A 22,611-nucleotide genomic window follows, 5' to 3' on the forward strand; every position below is an offset into this window, starting at 1 on the left:
ATTGCCCTGTTGTGACAATTAAACAAGGTCAAATTCATCATTGAAGAGGCCGCCATACAGGAGTCCAGACAGTCCACAGTGCAGCACAGCCACATGGTCTGACCAAAAGACTCTTGGTTTTTCCAGTACAAAGCCTCTCAATCCGCTGTTTCTATTTCAGTTGCTGTATCCACCTACACATCAAAACAACAGCTTGACAAAAACCCTGCTGCATCTCTAGGGGGATGCCACAAATAGTCATTATGGGTAATGTAGGAAAACAGTATGTGAGGTAGAAGTGAAGTAAAGCGGATACAGAAATATAAAGTGCAACACTCAGCACAAAGGAACTCCTGGAACGTGTGGGATAGCATATGCTGTTGAAAAGTGTCCAGGGAGATTTGAACATAAATTAGATGACTGCACACACACAAACACAAACAAAGGGCCCCAACAGGAATATCTCTTGGTAGGCTCTCATATACAGTAGGACAAAAACAAGAAATATGTTTTTCATGCTACCTGTCGTCATTCTGAAATGTCTGGTCCCCCAGCAGCAAGTCCCTGAAGCGATATCGAGGTGGAAGAGGAGGCACCTCCGTTTCCACCTCCGCCATCTTGAGAGCCGAGATGTCCAGAATCACGCCGGAGTTGCTGCTGTTGTTCTTGTGCAGGGTCTCCATGGAGGACCTGCCGTGGATAGGAGGATAGCAACAGTCGCTCATCAACATGCCAGCGTTTGCACTGTTCTGCTGAGAGCCTGTCTCATTACAATGGTTATATTTCATCAAATTTTTTGCAACAACAACACGGCGCCAGAGAATGCTTGTCTATGCGGTTAATATGAGGCATTTAATGGAAAGTCCATTACTGGGGAGGAGATTTGATGTTCTAGGAAATTTGAGGATACAGTCCGGGTTATGTAATGAGTAACAAAAGAGTGTTTGCAATCAAACAGGGGAGGATATGTATCCAGATTTCAATCTATTCATCTGTGACAAAATTGAAATAAGGCCCTTGTTTAAAATCATTTCCAATAATACTGCAATTACTTGCAAACTTGGCATGACTCACTGAGACCAATTGCTAAGGTTTTCATCAGGGTTCATCTGAGTGCTACACACATTTGAGTGAAGTTTCTAGTCGAACTCTGAAGCTGTTCTATGTACATTGTCAAACATACTGTGTAAACAGACTAAACATAAATTATTTGATTTGTTAAAAAAAATGCTATGGACCCAATTTTCTGATCAAATTGAGCCATGCTTGAAAGACTGAAGCAGATGATTTGATGTTCTAGCATAACAACTCATGTATCATTAAACTACATCAAATAAACATATGCAAATCGCGTACATTATTCAGAAAAGAACATTTCCACCATCAAATTGGCCACTTAAGGAATAAGTTACTGCAGAGACAGATTTTTAAAATACAACACACATACTTGAACATACAGTGTGAGTGCTTGTCTAGTGCATAAAGAATTGGCAACAGAGTGGTGTGTGCGTGTGTGTGTATGTTCCCACAATGTCACAAAGTAGTGGAATTAAGTGTTTTAGGAAATTACCTGTCACCATGGGAACTCGATGATCGGCGTGGAGGACTCATGGCTGCCTCTTGAGGAGGGGGAACTTGAGTGACGGAGGGCAAGAGGGAGAGAGACGGGAAAATAGAGAGAGAGAGAAGAAAGACAAGGAGTTAAAAAATGTGCTTAGGCTACCTCTTTAAAGAGGTTCCTTTATGATTACATTCAGCAACTGTTTCGCAGCTTAACTCCGCTCAGAGTCGAGCAAGACCTCTGAAATGCGCTTCCCTTTAAAGAGGGATTACACTGACACACTGTATGCAACTGTGCAGTTTAATATTAATGTGTTCACCCCGTCTCACACATGCCCAATTGATGGCGATTTATTATTCATAGTGTTTATTCTGTCATTGGAAGTGGAACATAGCCTTAGAGTTGAGTGAGTAAATCTTGTGTTTACAGAAGGCACCCTAGAGTGTTTTAATGTTTGCAGGCATGGGAAGATTAAAAATCCCCTTATCAAGATGGTGTTAAGCCCATTTTTGCCCATGGAGCAACACAGGGAAAGTAAAAAATATTATTTCAGAAATAAGACGCTGACATTTTCTATAACACCTACTACAGATGCACAATATGTATATTCCTTCTGGCTGGACATGATTGGCATCCTGTGTTCATGTTTCTGCATGGGTGAATCAACGTTTGGCCAATTTCACAGATGGCTTTACATGTCCAATCACATGATTTATCCGTGTGTTGTGTGTCGAGATTGCATTGATGATTTCCCTCTTAAATCAATACAGAGGAGGGAACAATAAGTGGGTAAAGAGGGTTGTTGTGCATTTGTGTGCTCATCATACAGTGTGTGGGCAGCCTTGAATGGGCTAATAGCGCCCAGAGACATGCTCTCAGTGATCAACAGTGAAAGCACAAACCCTCAAATACACCAGGGGAAAGAAAGTGGGGTGAAATGGTGGAGCAATGGAAAGGAAAGGAAAAGAGTGCAACAGTATAAAGAAGAAATTCTCCTTGAAGTCCTTTACTTCAGGGGAAAAGTGAAGGGGATTAAAGATTAAAAATAAGATCTTCCATGAGAGTGAAATGCTCCTTGTCCTATATTAGAATACAGATGTTGGCAATCTTTTTACAGCCGCAATAATGGATGAGGCAAAGTGATCACAAAAAATAAGAAAAATAGTTGCTCCCGGTTGCTCCACTTCATCAAGAGAATGCAAATGGAGCGAGGAAATGCATGCAGCGCAGAGATAAAAATGGTCTAAAAAAATAAAGGCTGCCTAGAGTGGAATAAAAAAACTGAATAAAGAGTGTCTTATAAAAAGGTCTTTCGCCACAAGGCTCAAGGCAGACGTTGCACTTAACTGTAGATAAGATTACAATGCAGATAATAAGACTTTCCTTATGAACCCATGACAGTGGTAAGTGTCCTTTACATTACACAAACAATGCCATTTGGACACACGTTCAGCCGTGACACTCTCAGTAATCATGTTAGAAGACACGTTTGTTAGTGGCAAGTTGCAACACAAAGTCTGAAAAACTACTTGCATGCTTTAGGCAATTCACTCTTGGTCTGTATGAAACATTCTCATGAGTGTTTTCTGTATTGCTGATGAAAACATCTTCAAAAAAACAACAATAACTCCACCAGTAAGCCTTTGATACTTAACAAAGCTGGCTAATGATAATGATAATTATTTTTATAGGAGCAAAGGCTATTGCAACACTGCAAAAAGGAAAACTGTTGGTCAATTACAAGTTTATTATAAATTAAATTATTAAGTCAGTAAGAGCAATTTCTTCTAGCAGCTTGAACTGTAAGCTAATGCCATGGCCTAGAGTCTAGACTAAAGATACAGTAATAGACAGTATAGGCTACACAAGTGAACTTACAGATTGAACGCCACAGTCACTGGGAGTGAAAGTCAGGCATCCTGAAGGAAAAAAATAGGCTGCATGGGTTGACCTCTCGCTATCCTCGTTTAGCAGGCTGTGTTTCCGATTCTGACCGAAGTCCCATCATCGTAAACATGTAGGCCTACGCTTGGTTTAGAATAAATAATAACCTCCATACACTGTAAATGCAGCATAGCCTGTGTGAGAGAGGACGCTTCAAGGCGCCTCAGCGAGAGCCCTGTCATCATTGGGAAATGGCACAGAAGGGGGTGGGTGCAGAGTATACTCCAGCGGTTATGGGACTATTGGAATTAGCAAGAGAATCTCGGTAAATTAGCCTATAAAGACACTGTAGTCTGTATATCAGCTTGGCGACAAACAGTTGGCTAGTTTTGTACAAGATACATTCGAAAATAACTACAAATTAGCTGCCTGTATGCTTGCTCGCGTGCCTGTGATGTTTAGGTTTATGAAAGTAAGTAGTCCCGGTCCTCAGCGCTGATTGGCTGACACGCCTTTGAAACGTAGTAATTTATTGCACACCTGACAGTTAATTTATATATCAATGCGCGAGCCCAAACAAAGGCATCCACTGACATCCACAAGGGGATGGACTTCATTGTCGCTTAGCAACAACTTTGTTTCGCCAGTGTTGGCGATCTACATTGCTCTGCGGAAGGAGAATGAACAGTTATTTGTATTCCAATGCCGTGGATTATTAAACTTTGATGTTTTGACTTGCCTTTTTTTCTTTCTTTCTTTCTTTCTTCTTCTAATAAGCTTGAAATCCCGTGAAACAATCCCGTGTTGTCAGCCTCTCACCCCATGGTCTAAAATCACTGTAAGTATCCGCTTCTCGTGGCTTTCTCCGTTTATGTCTTCTGCCTTCTATAGCATTGTCTCATCCTATTAAGCGCGCTGTAGTGGGGTAGTAGTCCCTGGTGGTTTCTATGCACTCCTGCCAGCATCAGCATCCTTTCCTCCCTGCGGGCCAGAGCAGCAGGAGCAGACAGGGCGCTCATATCCAGACCTGGAGACACCCACGGTACCGGGTGCCTCGCCATCTACCGGGCAACTTTGAAAGGAATCGCTGTCGACTGAGGACGCTGCGTTTTGATGCTGACAGCAAACCTAACATTTAGCCTACTTACAAAAGACAAGAGGCTAATGCAATTCTGCGTCGTGATGATTGTGTAACGACATTGTGTTTGAAAGATACTGAATAGCCTAGTTCTTTTTATTATTTTTTTATTTATGTAGGCTAAGCAATGCCATGGTGTGCAATGCTGGTGTTCATCACTTTGTCCTCATAAGTCAGAGTCATCTGCTGGTAAAAGGTAGAAAGTGCAGCTCTATAGTAAACATACATGCGAATGATGAAATAAACCACTGTTACATTGACATACCAGTCAGTAAAACATAATAAAGTGCATGCCACTTAATGTCTTACTTTAATGACATGTAGGCTGCAGACATTTACCAAAGAAAAGACTGCATTGGAATTAGACCACATCTTTCCCCAAATGATGTATTTATTCCTTTCCTCATCATTTCCCAATATCGAACATCCTTCACAGTGCATGCAAAGTCTTGGCAAACTTCTAGAAATTCACTATCTCTTATTAGGCTTCATGTTGTATTTTTATTTTATTTAAATTTTTTTCTGTTAAAACATACCTGGAACAGCTCTTTCCTCTGCCACTTGCCTCACAACGGAGCCCCTCACATTGAAAAAAAAATTCATTCTTTGTGCCAAGCTGAGGGATGAGTTGGGAGATGGAGCCTATACCGCTGGCTTGTGATGCGTCTCCGTAGAAAGACGTGTTGCTCTCTCTATCTCTGCGTCCCTTCAGCACAGCCGCTCCACGTTTCAGACCATTATCCTCCAGGGGAAAGAGCTCTCAGCGTCATCATGTAAAAGCCCACACAGCCACTTACGCTTTCCCATGCCAGCAGTCAGAAGTCGCTCGCTCCTTTATCTCACTCAGGATCTGGATTCCCACAGATTTTTTTTCTCCATAACTTCATCCAGATGATTTTGCTATTTTTTACAACCCCCCCACTCCTATCACCGTTTGTTTGACCGTTTTACCCAAGCTGAATGCTGAAATGTGACACAGTCTTTTGTGTACAGTCAATGCCAAAGGGTCATTTGCAATATGATAGCATGGCAGATACATTCATTACTCATATATGGATTTAACATATTGAAGAAAAAGGGATTTTGATGTCTAAAATTTACTGAAGGAATTCAGAAAGGCTCATAACATATGAAACACACAATTACTCAAAATAGTTTTTGCTCTTTTACTAAGCCATATTGGCATATCTGGAAAACATTCAAAACATTGTACAGTACACTTCACATTCGACTATTCTCACCTTTAAACACATCCTTGTAGAACACATCGCTTTCTTACCAATCGTGCACATTCTTTTACCAAACACCTGCATCATTTCCATACATCTCCATCGTTGTTGCCTTCTATATCTGTTACTTTACATCAATAATTAATCAGTTCACAAATCACAATATTGGTTCAGTGGTACCAATGAACTGTTTTGGAAAAACACAATATATCTACGTATATATTGTAATATTTTTTGTCTAGCATAATAGTTACAGTGACAACAATAATTGGCCAGGCCTGTATGTTTACCTATTATAGAAATAAATTATTGGATCAATATCAAGATTGTTTCTTTATGTTATTTGTTAATGTAAAAAAAGACTATAATATAACATATCTAGACAAAATCTAACAACGTTAATGGATTTTTAAAACTCTCAAATATTAATGTCATCATTAGACCTCAAAAATCCAGTGTATCTGTTTTTGGGGGAAAATACAACTTGAATGCATTTGTCGCTGATTCATCTATAAAATAGGTCTGTTTTGTAAGCTATAGAAAGACCATCTATAACGTACTTTCATTTAGTGCCCCACAGTCATTTCTCAATAGCCGTTGTCAGCTTCAACTAATGGAGAAATGCCACATCTTTAGAGTAAACCTTTCAATTATTCATCCATTATGCTGCCTTACTTGAACCATTTCACAATCCCTCATGAATGGCATTACGTACTATACATGCATTAGACTATTTCTCTCAAACACCACTGTCCCCTTCTGTTCGTATATTGTTAGCGTGGTCAAGGCTCAGCACAGCACAGCCACTCTTCCTCCTGGATGTTTGCTCTTCATGCTTCCAAAGTGTCTAAAAACAGATGGAGATACATAGGTTAGTCAAACTCAGACGACAAAGCACTCGGATTCAATGAATAGCCTGAAGGTATATATAGGAGCCTTACATGGTGCGTGAATCACAAAGGGACTCCATGTATATTTGTTGGACCGTATGCGGCCAACTGTCTGGATGTATGTCGTAAACTCGTCATTTATTGGACTACTAATGGCAAGATAGACCCTAATCTGCATTAACTAATGTCATTTTTTATTTTTTTTTAAATTTTAGTGAGTCGAAATAATTACTTAGCATGATGAGGCTATTTCTTTTTGCTCATTCATCATTTACTCTAGTAAATGTGTTACATGACTTAGGCCAAATTCAACATTACTATGTCTGTTTCTGTAATTTCACACAAAGTACAATTGTATATAATTTAAAATGTTCTTCCTCGTAAGTGTGTAATACCATTACACTTGAAATTATTTATGTTATACAGTAACTAACTCTTACTTAGTAAACCCCTCTCTGTGGGTAAAAACACAGCATTGCCCTACTCTATTTGATGAGTGGTTATGCCTGCACCTTGTTGTGACAATAATTCAAATACAAGTTGTTTTCCATGTCAATACATTTCCACATTGTAGCTCTCTCCTGCAAATTGATGCGGAAGAATAGCAAACCGCTTAAACAGGGATTGGAAATAAAAACATGTCAGAGGAGCTTTGGGCATTTGTTGAATGATGAGTCATCGTCTCTGGAAAGCCCAGTTATAAAACACCACAGCAATAATAACTTAGCAGCATCAAGGATGTCACAGGATTGGTTTTACCCCTTACCTCCATGTGTTTGTTTCATGACTGTACGCTTCTATTGTTTTCAGATTGGTGACACCATCAGAACCTCCCACAGCCAGCAAGGTACCATTAAAGATAGCAAGGGACATCTAAGGCACAATATACAAGAGTATGAGAAAATCACATTAGAATACAATCAACAAATACGTTTTGACAGTTTTTTTTTCAATAATGCAAATGGTTTCCTTAAACCTTTCAGTTGGTCCACCATTTTATGTCGAAACTGAAAGGTCTGTACTGTCGTAAAAACAGATTGCTATAACATGTACATATATTCACGCTTCCAAGATAATTAATCCTCAAGACTTTGGTGCTCTCCTACGTTTAAACTAGAATCTCAAAGTTCTCAATCATATGTGAAACATATAGATAGATTGGAACTAAATATTGTACAATCCTGATGCCCAGGCAATGATTTTGGTGATCCCCTGGCTTGAATAAATCTAAAGGGCCACCATAAGGTTGACATTGGTGGTTTAAGTAAAATGGATGATCATAACATAACCTGTCCCAATTAGGAAGAATTCTAATTTTGGTAGTCCCTTAACGTTCCATATATTGTCATCGGGTCAAAGTTTTGCATTATAAAAAACACTTCTTTCCATCTGTCCTGGATGTAAACATAAACTGGACCTTATATCAGCGGGGACGCCTGAAATATTGTTGTGCTATAATGAACTTTTACTTACGTTGTCCCTCTTGCTCCTCATGCGTTTGACAGGAGTCCACCTCATGTTATCTGGGGCAAACCTCTCGGCAGCAGAGAGCTCCAGGTTGAGCTCGTCTTTGCCCCCGGCTACATAGATGTGTCCCAGGTACACGGTGCAGCCAGCATTCTCCCTGGGATTCAGCATGTGGGCGCATACCGACCAGGTACCGTCTACAGGGCTGTATCGCTCCACTGGGAGACAGTTAGAGAATAGCAGGAGTCAGGTGAGGCCATTAATACACACCTACATGTAGGGCATGAGTAACACTACCTTACAGACAGGCAGTGTTTATATACACAAATATTACAGCTTACATTGCACTATAACAATTTTAGAAGTACAACATGTCTCACAGGAAGCAATAAACAATTAAATATATATTTTTTTTTTTATAAAAGTTTATTTCAATTTATTATTATTATTATTAATGTTATTTTCATGTATATTCGGCAAACAATGAGCGTGACTTGATGGGAACCAAAAAAAGGTTGTGGGAATTTTACTGACATTAACTTCTCACAGACCAAAATAGTACGTGAATAGTGGCAGCACAACATAACCCTGGCTTATCTTTGGCAAGGTCAGAGGGCTTAAGAATGTGTGTGTGTGTGTGTGTGTGTGTGTGTGTGTGTGTGTGTGTGTGTGTGTGTGTGTGTGTGTGTGTGTGTGTGTGCGCGCGCGCGCACGTGTGTTCCAGTGTGTGTGTGTGTGTGTGTGTGTGTGTGTGGGGGGGGACTAGAAGAAAGGGTCAAGCTGGTCCTTATGTGGGACTTAAGTCCTGCCACACGTCAAAAAGCTGTCAAAGAAAGCTGTGCACTGCTTGAAATGTCAATTCGCAAAACTGCCCTTTAAGCACAAAATAACAGTTAACTACTTGTAAATAGTAGTACTGTACAAATACATGGTCAGTGTCACTTTAAACTTGTACTACCTGTATTATCATTCTTTTGTGCTACTTTTTATAATTTACCGAAGCTGGAACAGGCCACACTAACAAATAAAATGGCAAAAGTCGCTGGCAAGCATGAAAGTGTATCTAGTACAAATTGTAGTTAATTTTTATAATGGGAATTTGAATCTGTGAGTTTGGAATGCCTGAGGTTGGATTTCAAGCTCTCACCAGTGTTCAAAGCCATGTCACCGTCATTCCCTCCGATCACGTAGAGGTGACCGTCCAGCACAGCAGCCACCGCTCTGGTGCGTCTGGTCGGCATCGCGGCCTGCTTGCTCCACGAGTTCATTTGTGGATCATACCTAGAACCACCAAATAAAAAGTTAGACCAAGACCAAAGGAACAAATGGTCTGTCAATTATTAATGCTGTTCATGCGTCACTTTGGCATTCTTTTGTTCCTTTCTCTGAGTCAGCCACTTCAGATTGTAATGTTAGATGTCGTGAAATTAGCATAATTATTGCTTTCAGTCTAGATATATGTAGAGAGAGAGATATGTTTTTTTCTTTTGTTGGAAGGAAACTAAGCTAAAGCTTTTCACCTAGATGGTTTTAGGAATGATGAAAAAAAAATTAAAACATTTCTCCAAACTTCTTTATTTTTCTTATAATAGTCAAACCCTTTTTCTGCTGGATTTACAGAGTAAATAGTAAACAACAGGACAAATTAATGTCAATTAATGTCATTGTGATGTCTTCCTAGCAGTCGTTTTTTGACAGTTTGCAATAAAAAGGATTTACCTTTACTCTGTACCATTCACGCTACAGTACCTTTCCACGGTATTTATTGCAGCAATGCCGTCGTGTCCTCCGATAGCGTACAGGTATCCGTCCATCGCCACCACACACACTCCGCTGCGTGGGCTGCTCAAGGGGGCTACATCTGCACTCCAGCTGTCTGTGTCTGGACTGTACCTGCCATGATGAGGGTCAACCATGTCAAAGTGAGAAGTAAAATTAGAGCCAACACAGACACAAGCTAGCCTGGAACCGACCGCCTATGTACTTCTGCTCAATTGTCATTTTCCTTCAGTAGTCATGAAGTATGATGGTCTGGTAGGACCAGGCTAGACACAAGCTTTCATAGAAACATTTTGTTTTAAATGTTCTGTGTGCTAGCAAAGTATTTGAGTTGGGTGGGCATCTGAATAAATATCTGTCAAAGTCTTCACTCCATTGGAAGCTATTACGATTCTTCTTCTTTTTTCAGCATTAAAAGCCATTAGATAAAAAGCCACATCACCCCAACACAACACTTCTTTCTAATTGGCAAATCTTTGCTCATCTGGTATGTGAGAAATCCCCCCCCCCCCCCCCCAAATGTCATAACAACGCTGACATTGCCTCTCAGAGATGAAGTAACCCCACTGAGAGCTATAGGCATTAACAGCTGATCAGTCTCTCTGGAGCAGGGTTTTCCCTGTTGGTCTGCAGCCAGCTGAGGACAATCATTGTGGGGTCAGCTGGCTGGCATTCAGTTAAGGAGTGGCTGACTGTGGGAATTGGGAACAGGGCCAGCTCCTTAAGAATTCTGATACAGTACGAGGAGAGGAGGCAGGAGAGCAGAGTATGTGTGTATGCGTATAAAAGAGAGTTTATTTTGACTTTCTCTGTCTGTTATGAACAGAAACAAAGGCAGCATGGGAATATGACAAAAATACAGTAGAATTAAGGATTGTGGGTGGTCCATGACTCGGAAGAAAATATGATTTATGGCTACAGTTTGGGTTATAAAAAGGCAGTACTCTTAATGTTGCCTTATTGCTGACCTCTGCTGTTCAGTGATAGAAACAACATCAACAAACATAGATTGAGACCCATTTTCCACTCAACAAATCTAGAGATCAAGCATGCAAGCATGGAGTTCAAAGGAATCCCTTTTTGCATCAATTCCTTATTGTAGTTACATAGCACGCCTCAAGTTATATTTTCAGCATATTTTTAAAAATAGGGCAGAGAGTGAAAGTAAAATGTTTTTTTTTGCCCATGTCTTTCTCTGTCATGAGGAATTCAGACATTAGAATCACAATATCAAGAGAAAGAGAGCGAACAAACGACTGAAGATTCAGTTGAAAATGCAGTGTTTTTACAGCAAGAAGTGTATTTCATGTGTTTTAACAATGGGAGACTATTTGAAGTTATTCTATTTTGTGACTTTTCGAGATATTTTTTTTTTGCCAATGTAAGACTTTTAACTGTTAAGTATAAGACATTTTGAAACGGCACTCTCTCTCACCTCTCCACACTGCTGTGACATCGGATCTTGTCTTCCCCGCCCACTGTGTAGATCATGCCATCCAGCGTGCCCACAGCCACACTGCCACGGTTGTTGAGCATGCGTGCCGCCGTTCTCCACTCGTTGTAATCGGCACAGAACTGCTCCACTAAACAGGATGGGTCGTCCTGGGTCCATCCCCCGACTACCAAATAAAAACAGAATTGTATATTTTCACATATGCATATATATATATTTATAATACAATTGCATATCTTGTTCAAAAACATATGCTGTACTGTCTCCTCCCTGCTAGTGACGACCTGGCTTGCCTATGTTGTTGCCGTAAAAGTAAATTCATCGCTTATTTTGCACCGTAATGATTATCCTACAAAGAATTGACCTAAAATAGAATATGTATACTGTAATTATATGTTTCCCTGATGCCAATCCACAACAAAGAGTTAAGTAGAAAATAAGAAGTTATGTTTTATGAAAAATGTGACAGTAAATTATCTTTCTTGTTACATATCCATTCTCATCTTGTAATCGTGCCTCACTGTTTGCGTCTCTCTACGTGCAGTAGAAGTAGTAAACAGTAACAGGCTGAGTAAGCATGTATTTAATGGTGTAGTTATGGGTCATTTATGATTAATTAGTCGTTAGTAAATGCACAGATGTGTGACAGAGTAGATTAGGGAGGTTTTGAGCCACTACTTCCCTCCAAAATAGCTTGCTTCAATGCACACTACACGTCTCTGGATTAGCACCATCCATCCAAAACCTGCCAAATGCCTCATGTTTAAAAGATGGTGGTAGAGGGCGCTGTCTGATAGGTTGGACCAGACTTTTCTGGGCTATAGCATTTGAATCACCTCATCATCTACTCATGTAGGGTGTTTCTACATTCACCTTTTCATTTGAGTCCCAAACAGCCCCCAAACTAGCCTGGTCCAACCAGACCATATTACTTAATGAAAATTGAGCGGAAGTAGGTAGGCGGGCGGTGCCAGGCTACCCCCAAACACACAATATGATCAGCAGTCTCCATGCTATCTTTGCATAGCAGCTCTTTATGCCCAGCTTATTGTTCCTATAGCTTGACTCTTGCCCCCCCGTCTCTTGTACATCAGGGATTGTACAATTGTTTTGTGGAACTTAGACAGGGGACTGGATCTGCATGAGATTGTTATGTTATATAGCCAGACATCCATTAAATATTAACAGAATAACCTCATTAGCACTTCCTGTTGCCTGGAACAGACCGGAGCAATTACAGTAAAAGGTGACCTCAGTGGTCTCCAGATGGAATAAGGTATTCATACAAAGGCAAGATCCAGCACAAATTGGCCTTTTAAGACCACAATGCGAAGGGATGAATCAGAGGCAAAAAGAAAATAGGCCTTTTGTCATAGAAAACTATTTAGCCTCCTAATTTTCTGTGGTTTCCGATACTGCGCATGCTGGCTAACTGTCACGCTGTTCTGAATTAATGGGACTCAGGAAAAGAACAGAGCCATGGTCCATGCAAATGTTATTAGCGACAACTGTACTGCTCCTCAAAGATTTGTAGCGAATCCACTCATATTAAACCACTTGGTCATCATAGCTGTTTTAAAGGTAAAGTCCAACAATTTAGTAATGGACTTTCAGAAAATTGTAAAGACTTTAAAAGACACATTAGATAAAGCATGATCAAACTTTATGCAACATAGGCTGAAATATGTCTCCCATAAGCTCCAAAAACAGTAGATACAGAGATAAATTTCCCATAATGCAACTCAGTAAGATATTTTGTAAGATTTCTCATGCCTGGTAATTTTCCATTTCTTATTTCACCTCAAGTGCTTAATGGTAGTCCCCATTCAAGTAAACTGAACTCTACATGTGAAATTAGTGAAATACCTTTGTAAAATCTCAGGATTTCTAAACAATACTCTTCATGATGAAATAGACGTGTTGGTCTTATTCTGTCCTCCAGCCTGAACATATAACTAAAACACTGCTTAAACAGCAGTAAAAAAGTAAAGGTGAAGTACTCAAGATTCAAACCAATGTAGCGACTGACCCACAAACATCATTTCATTGAAGATGTTTTTGACCGGATGTTTGCTGAGCCCACTGCGATGGGAGACTCCTTTGTTGTCTTTAATCTGTGTATGGCGGGTCTCTGGTTCCTCGAGGTCCGCCCTATGACATAAAGTGATAGGACATGGACAGAAATAGGGATTATGAGGTTACAACAGGGCTCTTCAAAAAGATTAACATTTTTGTATTATTTTGTTATTCACTAAATCCATTCATTTGTACATCTCATGTAACATTAACTATGAACTTGAAATAGGATTTACAGGATTTATTAAATATGCACAGTCATGATATCACCTCCCCTCCCACTCTTCCCCACCAAGCGCCAATTTTATTGCAGCAGTTACAGAGGATGATAAATTAATTTAAATTATGAAAAAAAATGCCTCAAAGTCTAATTTTCTAACTCTGGAATGTAATCAGGCTGAATATTCTTACCCTTGGTCATTGTAAATTCCCATATTTGTGTCTCCTCAGTACTTTTGCTCAGGGACTGCAGTCAAGATTATTGGGTTTTTCTCAAAGCAAAGCCTTGATGTCTGTCGAGTAAAACCTAATTCCCTTAGCAACACCACCAACCCCCAGACGACATCACCAAGTGATTCATCCCACCATCCATGCAGCTTGAAACCCAAGACTCTTCTTACACACCCCAGTATGAGCTTCCTTTGGACAACTGTCATTCCAAAAGGGTTGGCATGATCTTAATTTTAGGTTCAGATGAGACTCTATCCGTTTCCTATAAATTTAGACCATGGAAAGGCAGCCATGTGTTGTGACTCGTGTGGATGGTCAAAAGATTAAGTTCTGAACCAGGAGTAACCAACGCTAGACTTGTGCTAGTCACGGTAGGTGATTTTGATGCACAGTAAGTGATGTCAGGAACATAGTCCCCCTCATATACTACCACAGTTTGACCTGAAGCTGTCGGCTCCTGCCTGCAAATCTCTCAGCCATTACATTGCTTCTTTCATATCTCTGAAGTGCGCGTGACTACCTATGCTCCAGAATGCTTTATATTTATAACACCTCAGATGGTACAATGATTCATCTCCCGTAGGTCAAGGAAGATAGGTCAAAATGCAAATGATCTGAAGCCACTGCTGTGCTGTCAGTACATGGCTTCCAGAAGAATAATTTGCATCAGCATTATGCGAATGAATCAGATTGATGGATAGATAGATAGATAGATAGATAGATAGATAGATAGATAGATAGATAGATAGATAGATAGATAGATAGATAGATAGATAGATAGATAGATAGATAGATAGATAGATAGATAGATAGATAGATAGATAGATAGATGGATACATAGATCTTTTTTTAGATAGATAGTATTTTTAAAGTGTGGTGTTGATTATTTTATTCAAGAAATTATTTGAATACTTCTTCAAACACCAGTTAAAGCTGTTTCAAGCTTGCAATTAAAACTAGGAATTTATCACGTGCCCTTTTCTTACTTTTTATTTTGATGTTTTTTGGGGGATGTTTCACATCTGTGTCCTTTATTTCTGTTTCTAATAATATGTGTCCCGATGTGAAGATTGGTACAGTAATAAACCTTTGTAACTTTTATTCTGAGCAGTAACAGGAATGTAAGGGATTAAATAGTTGATAGATCGGTCTACATTGGGTTTGTCAGTAAGATATCTATGTAGACAGAAAGAGGACCAGACGGACAAAAGATAGATAGATGGATAGATGGATAGATAGATAGATAGATAGATAGATAGATAGATAGATAGATAGATAGATAGATAGATAGATAGATAGATAGATAGATAGATAGATAGATAGACAGACAGACAGACAGACACACCTGGCAATGCAGCTGCTGTGCTCCTGTCCACAAGGCCTTCAGAGTTAATCCAGCAGGAGATGAGTCTGAGGTCTTCAGGTATAAAAACAGACAATAGATCCTGGTAATAATCCAGATATAAGTAGCTTTCTTCCTCTGATAATTTCCTCCCGGATTCAAGGATGCGACCCAAACACTTGGCTAGCAGCTATGATATGCTGACTTTATAACCTTGGCAGCTTGGTGACCCCCTGCCCGCCGGTGTGGTGCCGCGGAGTCGTTCGGTTGTAAAATCCCAAATTTTTAGGAGGTCAACAGTTTATAGAGGTGTGTAAAAAACACTGCTGACAGGCTAACTTCTGGACCATAAACAAGCTCCTTTATATTACGTTTCTGCATTTTCATCAAATGAAAGTGACAAAAGTAGATGACTGGAGGTCAACCTTAACTGTTTATTATGGCCAGGACTGATGGACATTTCACAGAGGAACAGGTGGTGTCCTTCCTCAACCTTCTCAGTATCTATGTCATAGTAGTGATGAGATAACGTCTCAAGGCTTTGATTTGATGGATGAGGATTAAACAGAAGGTCATTAGGCAAGTGTTGACTCATCTTACTTACAAACTATTTTAATGAACACAACCCCTTAGTTTATGCTTACCAACACCTCCAACTGTCTCTTTCATTTGTTCTATGTATTATGAAACGCAAGGAAACCGAGGACGGGGTGTTATTTTGAAGCAGTTATGTAGCCAAGGCATAAGAGCCATTTTTGACCAACAGCTGGGACAAGTGAATGCACGCAGCATTTCAAAAGTCCTCTATACTCACACTCATACATCTGAAACAAAGCAATGTGACTCCTGGATGCTTTGGTGACAAGATTCTACTGTCTTTCAACCTTGCTATGCAAACACATCATGGACATTACTGGATGCAGACAAATTACAGTTTCTTTATTGATGGGACACAATCGTAATATCCCAGGATGTGTGAGTGTTCCTCAAAGTCAGCTTCAGAAAGTTGGTCAATACACATGTACTGTATATATATATATAATCATTAGCTTTGGACTTGAATGCAACAAATGTCCTCACCGACCTCAGAAAAGTTCCGAACAGTGTGTGTAAAACATAGCCCATTCATCATATGAATTGTGCATTGAGGAAGGTGACCCCCATCATGAGTGACGTAGTTTACAGTACAGTGTGCTACTCATACTTGAGGGTAAAGCTTCAGGCAGCTGACTGTCCTGAGTCTTTGGACCTATGCCATGCCAGGGAGCCTGTCTGCCACTCAGCAGGCCGGTGACACATTAGCCCTCCTGCAGCTGTCTCTGAAGACTTCCTGCCAATCACATGACATAACAATAAGGTGCCTAAATGATCCTCAACCTTAACACGTCATCCCGCCTCACACTGGGAGGATTTATACCCAGGGATGTGTCTGAGGTGTTCCTGTTGGAGCATGAACACTGGTTGGGTCTTTGTGTTGCTAGGAAGGCCTTTTCTCATTGCGAAATGTTTAATAGAAAGAAGAATGAATGATGAATCACAGAAAAAGAGGATCAGATCAGATCCATGGATTTACCTTTTCTTTTCATGTGGACAGAATGTGGGTGCTTTAGTATCAAAGGGAAGGGGAAGTGTGGAGCTGACTTTGCATGGTAAATTCAGTTGCATCCTAATAACCCTAGCCTGAACCCCCCATGTAACACAATGTGCGTTTTTTAAAAGCAAGACTAAGTGCAGAGAAGCCATGTTTGGGAACTAAAAATATCTTCTCTGATGTAACTTCACATTTAGAGCTGCGGGAGAGGAAAACAAAACTGGCATTCCAGACACGCGAGGTTAGAAAGAAGTGAAGTGAAAATGACCACGCTATCATTGCATAATCACATTCATGCGACACAATGCTTACTAATGGAAAATAATTAACTGTTGCCATATTTCATAAAATACAATTATTGTGATCTGTGGTCCAAAATGGAGTATGAATGAGTTATCCTCAGTCAAGTTAAATGAACACAAACAGAGCAAGGGGTGGGGCGGCCTTGACCCTTCGTGCCTAGAAGGAATTTAAAGGTTGTGGAGAGACTCCACGTGTCTTTTGCAGTTGTAAAAAAGTGCTGCAACGGACATAAAGTCCCGATTGAGGGGAAAGTGATACACCAGGTCATGAAATGGACCTCAGGAAGAGGAGCCCACACACAATAAAGTTTACAGCTGTCAGGCTTCCCTTGGTGACATGTTTAACGGATGATCTGATGAGTTGGATATTTGATAGGGGTTACACTAAAGGGAATACAGATCATCTTAAAACATATTTGGAAGACCTTTTGAAACTCCATCATTTTGAAACTGTTCAAAGTAAAGTTGCTCACAGGTCAAGATGTTCCAGTGTCTAAATGTATCTAATTCTTGTTTTTTTATGGTGACAACGTACAAGATTAGAAGAAAAATACAAATACAAATTAGGAAATAAAAGTTACATTGAATTAATGTTTGCTGCAAAAGAGAACCTACATTAAAATGCTGATGCACACAGTATCTGTCTTCTTTCGTCTGTCTTTCTTTCTGACCCATTTAGATAATTGGGCATACAGTACATACTCTCAGGATGATGGTGCATTGTTATTTCTAGCAACATTTTTGGGTCAAATTAGAGGAAAACACTTCCATGCAGTGTAGCCACACCATACGGTATGTTGCCTTTGGAAAATTAGTTGCAGACAAAGCCGTAAACAGTCCTTTGTTTTCTCAAAACTAGTTGAGGAATGAGAACATCACTAATTAGGTAGAAGCAAGTGAGGTAGGTTTAAGTGGTGCAATGTGTCCTAGGACATCTTCATTTGCACTGACATCTCCTTGGCAGCAGTTGTTGCATTCCTCCAAATAGCAGGAACATTATAACCTACAAACTTCCTCCCCAATCACAGAAGGGTAATCAGAGATAACTCCACTGGTACAAGAATAAGTTATTGTCTCAGCAAAAAAAACTTAAAGCAGTCCATATATCACTATCTGCATTGTCACAGGCAGAGAGGAACATGGAAAGCATGTCTGTTGTACACTGGCAATTAATAAGGAGACCTAAAATTTTCTGTGTATTGGACTGCATCTTCTTAAAAAATATATATATATATATATGTTTTATCTGTATCAGTAGCTGTGTATCTGTGTATCTGAATCTTATGGCAGTGGGGGCGGGACCTGATAAGCCTTTGGCTTCTCCTGCCACCCTTCGGACGATAACACAAAGTAATATGTGTCAATATGCAAAGAGAAATTGTGTATTGTGTGTAATTGTCCGGAAGAATAATAATAAATAAATAAATAAATATCGTTGACCTATCTCCTAGGCTTGTGCAAAATCCCACAGTATTTTTAAGTGAAACATAAACTCAAGCCCTGACGTCCCGAAAGTAACTTCCTCATTTGAATATAATACATGACCTGAATGCTGTTGTGTATATGTGCACATTGATTGCTATTATTAACATTGATTTATTATTGTTATGGTTTTAATCGCATCATTCCAAATCCGGCAACAAACAGCCATCAACAGAAAACCATTACAGACATTTTACAGCCGAGCGTGGGCAGCTCTGACGCTGGACAGCAAACCAGAATCAGCAGTGCATTAGCGTGTGTCTGAAAAACAGGGGCTGAGTAATCAGATTTCCAGCTTTATTGACTTCCTAGAAGGGCTTTATATGCCACCCACACACTACTACAGTACACCTGCACAAGTCTCTATGCAAGTGTTACCTTTAGCTCCCATTATGCAGGGAAATGATGGGGCGTTAAAGGACAAATAACTAAAATATGATAAACTGTATCATTATCAAATGAAGAAAAATGTTAATGTTGAATGCAAAGCTTGGTCATCAAGGGAAGGCTTCGGTCACCTGACACTTGGATTCGATTGCTTGAGATTTGACTGCCCATAACTTGAAAAGGGAAACCCTTTGGTCTGGTTTGTCTGTATATATTAAATATTCAATCTACATAGCTTAGTTTATTAATTCATCATTATTAGCTGTATATTGGAAGAACTAAGTCTCACTTACTGTATGAATAAAACACTATTCTCACAGCTTAAAAAGAAAATGTTCCAATTGTGTGTCTTGTTAGCCAGCATTCAGACACCTGAATGACTTGCAATTTGTTTGATCAACTGTGACCTGACTTGGTCTCGCTCTGACAGACTTGAGATTAACGACACCGTGTTCTCTTCAATGACTTGATATTTGTCAAAGGTCATTCAATCCAATCGATGGGGCACTTAATTGAGTTGCGGAGCTTTCAGGCATATCACCCAATCTTATCTGCAGTTGAAATGCAAGCTAAGTAGCGAATGCAAGCTGTTACCACAACACTCGCATATCATAGTATCACCTTTGTTAGCAAGCAGTGGCTTACTTAGTAACATTAGCTTTTGTTTAGAGTCATGTTTCTTGCGAATTACTGCTATTTCCTTTTAATTTCTGTTTTGGTCTGCACCAACTACGGTATGAAATGTGTGGCTCTTTCGCAGCTACATGCTCTACTTTTTCTTTTACAGAAAAAAAGCTGACTGCCGCTGCTGGTGACATGGGAGTGAAGCAAAAGCCAGAAAAGCCGCAGGCCATGAAGCCAAACAAAATAAATCAAGTGGAGGCTAGCATTGCTGAGGGGAACTTCAGAGTCAGATGATACTCCTCTGTGGGTATGTCACTACAAGGGACACCTTTCACATTACACATCGTCATTTGATCATTGTTTACATAAAAATATTTATAGGCACTTTTAATGTTCTGCCTCGGGAGACATGAAATACTAGCATCTCGGTCTTCAATCTGCTCACGAGGACTTGCCATTAAGGATGTGATACGTGACTTGGTTGTCTTGCATGATGGCACTAATAGGGGTTTGACATTGCTTCTGTTAATTACTATACTTAAACGTATTTACTATATTTTAATAGGGGGGACGTTTAACATATCAATTATACCATTTGGCAATAAAAAGGATATGAAAAGAAGGATTTGACTGTCCAGATTTAATTCTCCGATTCTTCTTGAGTTCACAACTTAGTAAGCGTAAATACTGGTTAGGAAAATGTATATTTTAACACTTAAAGGTGCAGTTTTTAACATGGGAATATTTAGAGGCTTCTAGTGGTGCATATTCCATTCCTACCAAGTCTGTTCTTAAAAATGCCAATCAACTCTATACACACTGCACCTTTAAATGTCATAATTGAATAACTTTGTATATAGTATTTATAAAAACCAAAAACTTCACAGCTAACAGCTACTTTTATTGTGTAAGTATGTATTATTGTTATTATTAAAATAGATTTTTCTTATGTCCCTGATAGCCAGAAATGTCTCTTCCACTCAAGCCGGTTTGGAAAAGGAAGGAAGGAAGTTGTTTGCTCGGTGACACCGCTGTGTGATAAATGGAGATACAGAGCCACGGAGGGCCGTCTTCATGTCAGCTACACTAATCTCCCATCTTTACACACTCCAGCAGGGATTTACCAATGACTCCGCATCACCTTCCATCTGGAAGGAATCAACGAGAGATGATACACTTTAAAGGGTGGAATGTCCTGGCTTTACCCGTCTTACGGCTTATGTGCCACTATATCCATCTTATTTTGGGTTTCGATGCTGACGTGAGGATTTAATCTTGAGGTTCAGAGCGTAATATTACAAAAAAATACTAGTATGTATCTTTTATTGACACGTCTTTTGGGGGGGATAGATGTGTAGCGATCAATGCCAAAAGTCAATGCGTTTATAGCCCAAGCTAATTAGCAACACTAGTCAGCTTATACACCGAAAACGCTTATTTAATCATTAACTTGATGTCCCTCTGGGGACTCTTTGTTAACTTGTAATTTGTTCTCTCATTATTGTCCTGTCTAATCGGCCAGTGGATGGTAAGTTACACTATTACCGTGGTGGTTTCTCAGGTGTCATGGAAACTAAGGTCAAAACTACACCAGTAACATAATCGCCGTTCTGCTCTGCTTGCACCTTGGACAACATTCATTCATAACGGTTCTGTACAGTATAGTGTTGCTAAATCCAGCCCAGATTTAAAATAATGAGATCCCTTAAAGTAATTTTGACAACCGTGCATAAGCTTATGAGGATAATAAAATGAGCTAAAAATAGAAGAAAAAATGCAAATGAAGAGAAATATGATTACAGAAAATATTTAAATATACCGTACCACAAAATACAGTATCCCTGAATAACCTCCCGAGTCTCATTATATAAGACCACACAGCAAGTTTAATTAATCCACATACATAATTATTTCCTATTCGGGCTCATGGGGGCAGTAAGGATCCTATCTCAACATGCAAAAAGTTAATAGCACACAAACACACTGGGCTACCTGCATGTGCAGGGCCAACACAGTCACACAGATACATTCACACCTAGGAAAATGACATGATGTATTCACTTTAACTGTGGAGAGTGAATCAGAGCGAACCATTTACACACAATAACTACGGTGACTGAGAAACCCATCAAGAGCCTCGGAAAGACCTTTGATTGCACCCTGAAAGACGCTGCATCCATCAAGGCCACAAATCGGGAGCTGGAAGCGTGGCTGACAGCAGTGGACAAGTCGGGTCTGCCTGGTAAATTCAAGGCCTGGATTTACCAGCACGGTGTTCTCCCCAGGATTCTGTGGCCCCTGCTGGTGTACGAGTTCCCTATAACAACGGTACAGGGCTTCGAGAGGAGGATCAGCTGTTATCTCCGTAGATGGCTGGGCCTGCCACGAAGCCTGAGTAGCATCGCTCTGTACGGGCACAACAACAAACTGAAGCTCCCCATTAGCAGCCTGAATGAGGAGTTTATGGTTACCCGTGCAAGAGAGGTGCTGCAGTACAGGGAATCCAGTGATCCGAAGGTCTCCAAAGCTGGCATCGTAGTCAGGACTGGGAGGAAGTGGAGGGCGCAGGAAGCAGTCGAGCAGGCGGAGTCACGCTTGCGTCACAGCGTGCTGGTCGGCCCAGTGGCATCTGGACGAGCAGGGCTTGGCAGCGTTGCAACCACGCGCTACGACAAAGTTCTGGGCAAAGACAGACGCCGATTGGTCCAAGAGGAAGTGAGAGCTGGCGTGGAGGAACTGCGTGCTAGCCAGATGGTGGGGATGAAACAGCAAGGCGCATGGACGAGATGGGAACAGGCAGTGGACCGCAAGATCTCCTGGTCTGAGCTTTGGCAAGCTGAGCCTTACCGGATCAAGTTCCTGATTGCGTCCGTCTATGACGTCTTACCCAGCCCATCCAACCTCTTCTGCTGGGGCAAGGTTGACGCACCATCATGTCCTTTGTGCCTCAGGAGAGGAACCCTAGAGCATATCCTCA

General features: G+C 40.3%; 2 protein-coding genes across 3 annotated transcripts in view; both read right to left on the reverse strand.

Annotated features, from left to right (window-relative positions):
• Window positions 1-5,417, reverse strand: part of kcnt1b (potassium sodium-activated channel subfamily T member 1b) — a 61,383-nt gene extending 55,966 nt beyond the window's left edge. Inside the window, exons 1-3 of the mRNA XM_080048097.1 lie at window positions 5,099-5,417; window positions 1,550-1,613; window positions 502-669 (exon numbers count right to left, since the gene is read on the reverse strand). Of these exons, the coding sequence (XP_079904223.1) occupies window positions 502-669; window positions 1,550-1,613; window positions 5,099-5,165 (299 nt within the window). The 5' untranslated portion in view covers window positions 5,166-5,417. The remainder of the gene's footprint in view (window positions 1-501; window positions 670-1,549; window positions 1,614-5,098) is intronic.
• Window positions 5,418-5,600: 183 nt separating this feature from the next.
• Window positions 5,601-15,405, reverse strand: LOC307260970 (uncharacterized protein). Of its 2 annotated transcripts, none has more exons than XM_080041384.1 (8): window positions 15,252-15,405; window positions 13,410-13,531; window positions 11,363-11,546; window positions 9,898-10,041; window positions 9,296-9,429; window positions 8,155-8,366; window positions 7,448-7,554; window positions 5,601-6,638 (listed from the first exon to the last, which is right to left on the reverse strand). In XM_080041384.1, the coding sequence occupies exons 2-8, from the start codon at window positions 13,420-13,422 to the stop codon at window positions 6,581-6,583; spliced, it is 852 nt and encodes a 283-aa protein (XP_079897510.1). In that variant the 5' UTR covers window positions 13,423-13,531; window positions 15,252-15,405; the 3' UTR covers window positions 5,601-6,580. The 2 variants fall into 2 exon arrangements, with proteins under 2 accessions (XP_079897510.1, XP_079897509.1); XM_080041383.1 differs by lacking the exon at window positions 15,252-15,405 and adding an exon at window positions 13,868-13,997.
• Between the last annotated feature and the right edge of the window lie 7,206 nt (window positions 15,406-22,611).

Source organism: Ammodytes marinus (assembly GCF_949987685.1).
Source record: "Ammodytes marinus genome assembly, chromosome: 2".
NCBI classification, from domain to species: domain Eukaryota; kingdom Metazoa; phylum Chordata; class Actinopteri; order Uranoscopiformes; family Ammodytidae; genus Ammodytes; species Ammodytes marinus.

Bases quoted from the DNA above. Each gene is read 5' to 3' on its own strand.
- LOC307260970 (XM_080041383.1), bottom strand. From the start codon at position 13,890: ATGGGAATTTACAATGACCAAGG. The intron at 13,532-13,867 runs GTAAGAATATTC...TTTATGTCATAG, and splicing joins GGAATTTACAATGACCAAGG to GGCGGACCTCGAGGAACCAG. The intron at 6,639-7,447 runs GTAAGGGGTAAA...ATCTGTTTTTAG, and splicing joins CATGAAACAAACACATGGAG to ACACTTTGGAAGCATGAAGA.